At 45.9% G+C, this 10,088-nt stretch overlaps 1 protein-coding gene across 1 annotated transcript; it reads right to left on the bottom strand.

Annotated features, from left to right (window-relative positions):
• Positions 1-839: 839 nt before the first annotated feature.
• Positions 840-6,087, bottom strand: EREG (epiregulin). The gene is made up of 5 exons (XM_010175104.2): positions 6,066-6,087; positions 3,555-3,638; positions 2,977-3,100; positions 2,249-2,395; positions 840-1,251 (listed from the first exon to the last, which is right to left on the bottom strand). The coding sequence occupies exons 1-5, from the start codon at positions 6,085-6,087 to the stop codon at positions 1,191-1,193; spliced, it is 438 nt and encodes a 145-aa protein (XP_010173406.2). The 3' UTR covers positions 840-1,190.
• Between the last annotated feature and the right edge of the window lie 4,001 nt (positions 6,088-10,088).

Genomic DNA, 10,088 nt, shown 5'->3' with positions numbered 1-10,088 from the left:
AAAGAGCCAGTTTATTCCTCCATGAGGGCCTCTGTCTGACTGAGATCTTCTAAAACAGCACTCTTATTTTGTGATGTCTCAGGTCCCACCACTCTTCCTTACAAAGATCCTGTTGCACAGGTCAAGAGATCACAGGTCTCACACCCATAGACACCAAGCAACGCAGGCTGACGCAGCTCGCACGGACCTCTGGCAAATGACGCAAAGGTGGTGCGTTTTCTTACATCTTCTGAAAGTGTGAGAAGTGATGGGATTAACAGGGATGATTCAGACGCTGCAAGAATCGTTCCTGTTCACAAGGAGCCACACTTGAGGTGCAGTTAAACCCAGCGGGCTATTCTGTCATCATTTTAGGCCAACAAGATATCTACATTAAGCCTGAACTCAAAAACTTTATTCCCCTGCTCCCAGTTGTACGATAGACACTGTGGCAGAAACGCTACTGTGAGGACTGGAGTGCTGGTACTGGTTCTGAGGGAGCTTTCCTCCTGTAGCTACACTCATCCCCTCAGCTGCCACATGTTCCTGTGTTCAGCTGCAGAGATCGATCCACTTACGCTGCCGCCTCCCTGCTGTAATCCAAAATAGACCCAGCACAACTTCCCTAGGGCATGGATGAGCCGAGATCCACGCCGCTGTCACACAGGACATGTTGGATCTCCCTCTAAGTCCTCCTCCAATTATGCCAGCTAATAACTATGTTCATCGGAACTAAGGTGCATTGATACATATTATTAGTGTTACTATGGTTTCAATCTCTCAAAAAATAACTGCTGGGGCTTCAAACATCCCACTCAGCCAAGCCATGCCAAGTTTCACTTCAATCAAACCACACAGACGTTTTGACTTTGTCTAGAACTTTTATTTCAAGGAGTAGAATTGTTTTGAGCATATTCACAAGAATAAATATAAAATTACTCTTCAGAGTAAGAAGATGAGTTTTTATAAAAATATATCTCTATCCCACAGAACCCCTTAGGTGAGGTTCTCATTAGGAAATATTATTTAATAAAAAAATAAAACACTGAAAATAAAATGCTTGACCTATACTAATTTGATCACCAAACAACTGAAATTTTTAAAAGGATATAAATATTGTAAATATTTTTAATAAAAATAACATTTAAATAGATGGGAAGGCACCGAGTCCATCCAGGTGAACAGAACACTGTAGGAAGCCACCGTTTCTTCTACAGGGCACCAACTTCCTTGTATTCGCTGGCGTTCATTTGTCTCTTCTTGTTTCGGTACCTGGAAATAGAGAAGTGTGAGTTCTGGAAAGCCAGTTGTTCCAAATGGCTTTTTGGGGAGTGAAGGGAGGAGGGGGGGGAAATGAAGGAAGGAAAAAAGTGCTGTATGACCTCCTCACATGTGCTTTAAACTTCTAGCAGCTAGGCTCTGTCTGTGCTCATTTCCAGGTCTGAGATAACTTGCATGCAGAGTCTCATTTCTCAACTCTTCACTGGAGATTTCACATCTGCATTAAAGTCTTGCTGCTGGTACTAGGTTTGTCTTTGAGAAATCCTGATGGATCCTTCCCTGCAATAGGGCTGATCACCCTAACCAGCTAGGCCATCTTCTGTTTGAGAAGACGCACCATGGAGGCTTCAGGTAGGGAAGAGGAATTCCAGTTGTTACCTTCTAGCTATCAGATCTGTGAAGCTGAGCTCTCCCTCTGGGGCTTGTTCCACCTTCTCAGCTCTCTGACAGCTGCTTATGATTAGTTATTAGCCTGAATTTTGCTGCTTGTGGGTCTGTTAATAGAGAAGACTACTGTCCTCCACAGTACAGCTGATAAGGCAATGCTTGCGATATCACAGTCACCACAATAACATGACAGATAAACAACTTAATTAGTATTAATCCAGTTGCTCTCCAGTTCCTGATGACTGGGGAAATGGCATTACCAAGAAACAGAAATAGAATTTTCCTGTTGCCTGTCTGCTCTCTCCTTTACCTCAACACACCCTCCAAACAGATGTGAACTAACCCCTACAGGTCCTCTGTCAGTGTTAAAAGGCATCTGAGGGTCCTGTTGCCTAGCCTGCAATTTGGGTTATGCTATGCAGTCAGCACACCTCCCTTTTGGAGCACTTCACTAAGTGCAGGCTAGCAGCTCTGTATATCAAATCATCTCCACGCAGTCAAGCGAGGTAAGTATCCCAGTCTATGTGGAGATACTGAGTGCACATCTTACTACACATACAGCTGACTCGCCTTCCTGAGCCACGAAGAAAATCCTTCTTACCTTCTGCAGATGTAGTAGCTTGCAATGGAGATGGCAGCGAGGAAAAGCAGAACGACGATAACGGTCAGTGCCACGTACTGCTTACTGAGGGGTTGTCTGACAAGTTCTGAATGCACACACCGGACACCAGAGAATCCCACGTCACACCTGAGGATGAGAGATGCAAAATTAAAGACATCATCCTGGGGTTACACTTCAGCAGTCCACAAAGCATGCTATACTGCTGGCTTGCTCTTTCCTCAAGGGCAAGCAATTTGAACTGATGTAACTCAAGCCCATATGGTCCTAGAAATGGTTGCAAATTCTTCAAGTAAATGAGGAATATCCTTAAAAATGCCTAGACGGTCTTTATGTTGTAGACTGGATCAAAGGAGAGACATTGCTGCTTTGTCTGAGGTCTGGATCTCACAGTACTATAAACACAGATGAACAGGGAAGCACATCACAATGAGTGTCCCAAGTTTAAGCTGGGTTGCTGACTAATTTCAGGTGTCTAAGACTCTCAGCCAGGTTGCTCTGGAGCCACCACAGTTGCTTAACACTTGCCTAAATGCAGCTGTGATGTATAACAGATATACTACTCCTCTAAGTTTTTGTGAGCACTTAAATACTTTGCTGGATTGGTGTTCCAGCTAAGTGTCAACAGCAGTGAGATCAAAGGCCACGTACGGTTCATCTCAAAGCCCACCTCAGGGAGGTCGGCAGGACACGTTCCGCACTGTCCATACCTGCAATAGTGCTCATCCAAGTCCACTACGTACACGCACTGTCCGTGGAAGCAGTAGTCCTTCATTTCAGGCTTGCATCTAGTTATCCCAACTTGAGCCACACGTGGACTGTTCTCTGTCTGGACTGCAAGGAGATTTTGTTAGCAACTCATCAGCCTTATTTTCCCTTTGTATTTCCCAAACAATGTACAAGCTTTACAAGTATAACTAACAGATTTGCTACCAAGAGACTTCCAATGCAGTAGGCATTAAAGCAGGTGAGCCTTCTGAACAGGGAGAGGATTTTCCCAGGCTGGAGTTATATTGATTCATCTTTTGGGAGTTCCACATAAACTATTCCTGCTTTTACAGCAGAGTTCTCGCCTCAGACAGAGCTCTTCTGCTAAAGAAGCAACGTTAAATGAACTGCAGGTTAAAAAGTGGTTCTTGTTCAACAACACTGAGCACTTTGCAGGATGTTGGCAACGTTGCTCAACAGAGAAATGATTTCTAAGGGCACCTCAGTGAGGCCACCAGCCCAATGAAGATGGGAACCAAGGACTTTGTTATTTACAAGAAGAGCTGAGCAGTACACTTACTTAGTGCTGTTGTGCAGTTCTCCATTTCACCAGGCCCACATAATGGGATCACTGTTGTGCCCAGGACTGCTTGCAATAGGTAACCTACAAGAGAATAAAAAGAAGAGTCAAAACCAGATGCTTTTCAAGTATAGTTAAGTATTTCAGCTGGTGTACTCATTAAATTAATACAAGAAGAATAGAAGTTCTTTATCTTGGTAGGAAAAATCCAGTGTTGTAAGCTGAAAAAATATAGGTCTGAGAGATCCGCTGCCTGTATCATATCTAAGGCAGTCCGAAGAAAGATCTCTGAAATACAAACTTTTAATGTAGAACAGATATCAAACAGAAACTTGGTGTCTGTGACCACCTCTCACCCACACTCTGAGTGAAACTGGGCAGGAAGAGGCTTAGAGAGATCACAAAGGAGAGGCAGAAATTAAGCCAACTCTGATCATGTTAGATTTTTTTACTAGTCTGGCTTAGCACCTGTGCAAGGGACACAGCCAAGGTTCCACAATTAGTCATGGCAATCCAGCATTCATCCCAGGAATTATTCTTTTGGTAATCAAAATCAAGATGTCCTTGAGTCACACAGTCCCTGGGGAGAGAATTTCCTAGGACTCAGCAAGTTAGTGCAGCTGATGACTCAGCACACCAGGTCAGTGCTGAGCCAGGCTCAGCCCCCCACCACTGGCTTCTGAGACCACACGCTGCTCAAGGTGGGCTTAACACAAAAGCTGTTCTGTGTCAGCCAAGAGCTTCCTCAGCCCTCTGCTCGCTGTAATCAGCCTGGAAGGCTGGACAGTTCCTGCACTAACACCCACTCTTGTGTTGGGAGATTTTAAGTTAAAAGCTCCCTTGCAAAGACAGCTAACACAAGATACCAAACCCTCTTCATCTGGTCACTGGGTTGGAGAGGCTACTGACCACTTTACAGATCCTGGGCCAGAGTTATTTACCTCAGCAGAACCCCAGAAGAAAACAAGTACATTTCTGTCCTTCCTTCACCACCTACACTAAAGAAAACTGCAGCTCAGCCTGTTTGATGCGAGTACCAGACATAATAGGAACTGAACTCCTTGCACCACGCGAGCAGAGGAGTTCAGCTACCAGAGCAGCAGCTGCATTTCCTTGGGGAGCAAGAACCCTCCTTCCCTTCTCTCACAGATTCAGCTTATGAAGCATTTTGACATCGTTCAGTCTGTATAGTGCTGCACAAACACAGCTTTCAGATATTCTACTAGTTAAACAAACACTTCCAAACAGGATTTGAAGGCCAACACAAGTACTTGAAGCTTCATGGCTAGCCCATCAGGAACAGTCAATGTTTGCCCCAGCTGGCTGTGAAATCCACTTGGCTAACACTCCTGCTGTGGTCACAAACTAACCTGCTCATGAACTGCTTAGTCATCAGCCCCATTCCACGGAAGTCTGTAATTTGTATCTTTGGGCTGTTTGCTGCTATTAACTTGTCAGGTCATGCATGTCTAATGGAGGGAGTGTGCCTTCATAATTTCTTGATCGCTCTAATTCAACTCCAGTTATTAGAAAGTTTCATTACATCTCAGAGTTAAATCTAGCAGTGATTTATGGATTTCCTGCAGCTCATCTCTTTCTGGGTGATTAATAGGCTTCCTTTAAGCTTTATTCCAGCTAGACACAAGAATAGCAGGAAAATCCATCTTAGAGGGACAGGAGGATTTTGTGTGTGTCTGTTAGTGTTTCTTTAAAAACACCATTCCTTCTCCTTACCTCCTTCTCTACCACATCTCCTTGCATCTCCACATCCACCACCTCCTCTCCTTGCAAAGCTAATAAGCCAGGTTTCCACCAAGCTTTAGCAGAAAGAACAAAGACTAGGTCTGCCAAAGCGAGAGCCACGGTAACAGACCAATGATGCTGGCATCTTGACTTGTAGAGGAAACAAAGCAGGAGCCATCTGTGCCTGCTGGCGTGACTCAGCAGGACCTGCCTTTCACTCCAATGGGGCAGGACCAGCAAGTTTACTTTCAGGGTGGGATTTTTTTTGTTGTTGTTTTTTCAACAGCACTGTGCTCACTATAGATTTCGTCAGGAGAAGCGACTTAACATTTCTGTACAGCAAATCTGAGTCGCCACAACAGAAAGTTAAAGTGTTTGAAGGATGAGGCCATCAGCTGACAGATGCTGGCAGCTCAGTTACTGCTACAACAGCTGGCTTTGAGCTCCAGTCAGGGACCTGGTGTCCCAAATGATCCTGGGGAAAAAAAAAGATTTACCGAGTCAGTCCTTCTTCCCAGGAACTAGAGGGACATTTCAGGAGTGCTCCATGGCCTGTTGCACAGGACAGCTCTGTCCCATTAAGTTTATAGAATGTCCTTGGAAGAAAGGATGCTGAAATCCTGAGACTAGCTCTAGTGACCCGAGGCTCCCTCCTGTTCCCCAGGTACTGCTGCTATCATCTCTGTGTGATGTGCTATGGCAAGATCTGGGTCTGGGGGCTTCATAAAAGCAATGAACATAAGTCAAGGCAAAATATGCTAGAGTTACCTGAGATATCCACTTCTGTCATACGTAAGTAGATGGATTAAGTCAACTAATTGTCTCTTTCAGATGACATATTCCTTTTTCAGCTTGCCAATTTCCTTGATCTGGGCATAATCTGAGCAGTTGCTTTTTAACCCAAAATTCCCAGTTACCAGAATCCATTTTTTGCATTTGAGCGCCTCAAACCGAGGTACATGCAAGAGACAGGTCAGCTCTTCTCTTTGCTACAGAAGGAAGCACTGCTTTCCAGCTAGAGGAAAGGCCAAAACTCAAGACACCTGTGAGAGAGAAATTAAAATAATCTCCTCCTACAACACCAAACCAAGGCTTGCCCCATTCCAGCCAAGCACAACAACTGATAGCCTTCTCCACCTGACTGCAGACACACGGGCCGGAAAGGCTGGCGTGCAGGTGTGGATATTTGCTGACACCCAGCAGTATTTTATGAATTCGGGCAAAGTTCTTCCTGCTCTGTACTCTTACATTTTGCCCTTTCCCCCATGCGCATATTTCTCCTGTGACATCAATGGGAGGAGGATCCTGCAGGATCACACATAGCAATGGTGAAGGAGAGCCTTTCCCAGAACCATTATCAGATGATTTATACCAAACATAGAACCTGGGAGAGGTAGTTACATTTTTATTCCTTCGCTGTTCATTAAGCAGATACTCTACAGGGTACAAGGTAACAATAATGAGATGGTGGATACCCATGTGTGCCTCGCAGGAATGTGAGTGCCACACTCATTGCTACAGCACGTGCATGCAGGTATTCCTGTAAGGTCAATGCTGACAGCAGCCACTATTCCTGGAACAGGAATAATGCTGCTGTTTACTTGTCTTTCCACGAAGGATGAAAGGAAAATGAGAGACAGAGACCTGCAGCCTTCGCTTCCTGCAGCCTTCAAGAGAGATGACATGCAAGGGCTGGTTATCAGCTCATCCGCTGAAAGCCAGGTAGAGTGAGCAGTTACAGAATGACTGCTGAGGATGAAGGATGCGCACACAGGACACACCTAACTGACAATTAGTCTCTTTGCAAGATTTACACTCATTTTAAAAGGAAATTGTCGGGTTTCTGAGAGGTCATTCATAATTTCAGTTGGCTCTGCCTGTCACCGAGATCCCTCGTCTTGTACTAGTTCATCTGAAGAAGACCCCATGATGCTACTTCACATTTGGCATCTCTGTATTCTCTCTGCCACAGCAGTGGCACCCACGCTTTTCAGGTGGGTTGCACTTCCAAAGCAATGCCAAGCGCAGAGGTGTGCAGGTGACACACACCTGGAGGATCTCAGCCTGTTTTACCTCTATAGACAGACCAAGGTGGATTTTCATCACCTGATTTTAAACATCCAGAGCATGTCTGACTGTCCAAGGCCTTCTTTATGTAGACCAAGCAGGAAACATGGAAGTTAGCCAGTCTGTCCTACTAGCTTTGTAAGCATTGCTACAACCCCCATTTAACTCATTACATTCTGTATCTCTCTGCTGCTAACCTCCCTAGCTAGCCACAGAAATTTGCAGGCCATCTCAGACAAAGCAAGTACCTTTGGCAATAAAGGCTAGGTGGGTGGTTGTGTTTTAGATGAGGATCAAAGAAATATAGAGTTAGCCGGGAAAGCCTTGCAAGCAGCTTACTCTTATTCAAGATTTGGCTGGGCAACTCTAGCCCTCGCTCACAGGAACCACAGCATCTCTAGAGTTCAGGTTATCCACATAAGCTGAGCATTTTTTTCCTGGGAAAGCAAGCATTCAAGATCATTTTAATCAACTCAGAGCACACCCCCCCATCACTGCATTCAGGACACATCATCTAGTTTCTTCTTAACATTTTGGCTAGGATGTACCCGGTGCCTCGTTGCCTGACCATGCCCATCAAGGCAGGTGCCCAACACTCCTCTTCCTGAGATGAGACATACAAGATGTACAGGTTTCTCTTCTCCCCCATGTGAAACGAGATGCTATCAGCCCTTTCCACCCCTCATCCCCTTGTGGCCTACGTATGTTTGGCCTGTTGTCTAAATGGAGGCACCAGATGCGATGGTACTGAGAGAGACAGGCTCAAATAATTTACTCTTAGGGCAACTAGACAGAAGTGTCTACACAAGCTTCTAAAAAGTAGCATCCAGGTTTCCCCATCTCACATTTTGTACCCATGACTTCAGAACTGCCAGCTCAAAGTCATTGATGCCCCAGGCCAGGTCAGAACCGCTCTAAGGCAGTCCTAGGAACCCCAGCCTGTAAGGGAAAAGACTATCCCTTCAAAATTGCTATAGACCCACATGATCATCTTCAGCATTGTGCCAGGACTTACTCTTAAGCAGAGGTAAGGTAGATAATTATTTATTACGTGTGTATAGTCTTCTCAGCACTGCTTCCAGCCCTACAGAGACCTATACACCAGTGATCTTACTCACATGCTACCCATGCTTGGGCCACTCAGCTTTCCACCACATGCGTGGGGGCAGAAATCCCTACACCACAGAATAAGCAGAAATCTGTTATTGTTTCCAGCTAAAGACAACAGTCACTGACACTTTCCACATCTCCAGACTCAGTGACCTTTATGTTCATCCCACTTGCTAGCTCCCGAAACTGCCCAGTGAGTTTGGAGATCTGAGGCCTGCCTTCCCCACCGAGTGGGCATTACAGGGACTGCAAGGCAACCACTGCCAAGGCAAGTTCCACTACAGGAACTCATGGAAAAGGCAAGGCCTGGGCTTGGCTCCATCACTGTCACATCACCATGTTGCTGGCACAGCACTGTGGCTCCTCAGGGGTGAGCGACAGCTCTCTCCCACCACTGCCTTTCTGCTGCGCAGTCGCCAAGCTCATGATAGGCAGGATATGAAGCTGACAATGACTGTCTCTTCTGTTAGGCTTCAGTCCTTCAGCAGGGAACCTCTTGAAGTCTGGTATAACACCAGGTACAGTCTTCCCAGCTACTGCCAGTGGCACTAAGATCTGCTTACACTACTGACCTGGGAGGGAAAGGCAGTAAAATGCTCATACCACTTGTTATGATGCCATCTAGCTATGACTAATCTATCCCTTACTATTACATTTTGTGCCTGCCCCGGAAAGAAATAAATCTGTATACAAATCCATGAAGATCCACCAGTTCCTCCCAGTGCCGGTTTTGTGCAAAGCATGGCTGAGTCACAGGCCAGAAGATGTTTAACCTACTGTCCTAGCAAATAAGATGCTGTGCAGCAGCTGATCCATAAGCTATTATAAAAATGCTGCAGTGGGCTCAGCACATAAGGGAACATCAGTCCCAGAAGAGAAGCCTTGGGAACCGAGTTTCCCCATTGACTGCAATCCTGAGCCCAACATCACGAGTGTGAGGACATGCTTTGTTGCTAAAGCAGCGTGAGAGTGTGCAAGGTCTTAGTCCTGCCTCAAACATCTGCTGCCAACACCGAGTCACCTCACAGGGTCGGCTCTTAGCAGTCACTGCCTGTTGTGCCAGCACCCAGCAGAGGTGTGTGGCAAGGAGCAGTTGTTGCTTCACAGCATACCCAGGCTCTAGGACTCTCAATGCTCTAAGGACACACGTGTTCACTTTGGACTTTGAGGTAGCTTATGTCATGCAGTAGAGTAATGCACTCCCAGCGTGGAGGTGGAGAAATGTCAAGCAGAGGGAGGCAACAACCTGTTTTGTTACCATAAGGAAGTCTCTGCTGCTGTGGGGATTCACCTGCTGAGCTCACTCAGAACATGGCCTGAGTGAAGGCAGCAGGAGAAGACTACAAACAAGACAAGGTGAAAGAGGGCAGATTGCATTGCCTTGAACAGACTGTGCTGCGAGCAGAGTTGGGGAGAAGGGGAACGAACATTCACCTTCACTCAGTCTCAGGGCACACCTGGGCATTGCACGAGTAACAAAACATCCCATAACAGCTCACCACCGAGTAAGGACCTGTACTCCACTGACCAAGTCATACAGCCACCCAAGTACACCCATCCCTGCCTGTGACTTCATCTCAGAAAAGAAAAACACCAGCTTCACCTGAAGGCAAA

Source organism: Antrostomus carolinensis, unplaced genomic scaffold (genome assembly GCF_000700745.2).
Source record: "Antrostomus carolinensis isolate BGI_N321 unplaced genomic scaffold, ASM70074v2 scaffold41369, whole genome shotgun sequence".
Classification (NCBI taxonomy): domain Eukaryota; kingdom Metazoa; phylum Chordata; class Aves; order Caprimulgiformes; family Caprimulgidae; genus Antrostomus; species Antrostomus carolinensis.
This window is presented reverse-complemented; position numbering and strand designations above follow the sequence as displayed.

Excerpts from the sequence above, each read along its gene's own strand:
- EREG (XM_010175104.2), bottom strand. The coding sequence starts at position 6,087 with ATGACAGAAGTGGATATCTCAG. Across the intron at positions 2,396-2,976 it reads TTGGATGAGCACTATTGCAG|GTGTGACGTGGGATTCTCTG; the intron begins GTATGGACAGTG and ends TCTCATCCTCAG. Across the intron at positions 1,252-2,248 it reads AGCTACTACATCTGCAGAAG|GTACCGAAACAAGAAGAGAC; the intron begins GTAAGAAGGATT and ends CTCTATTTCCAG.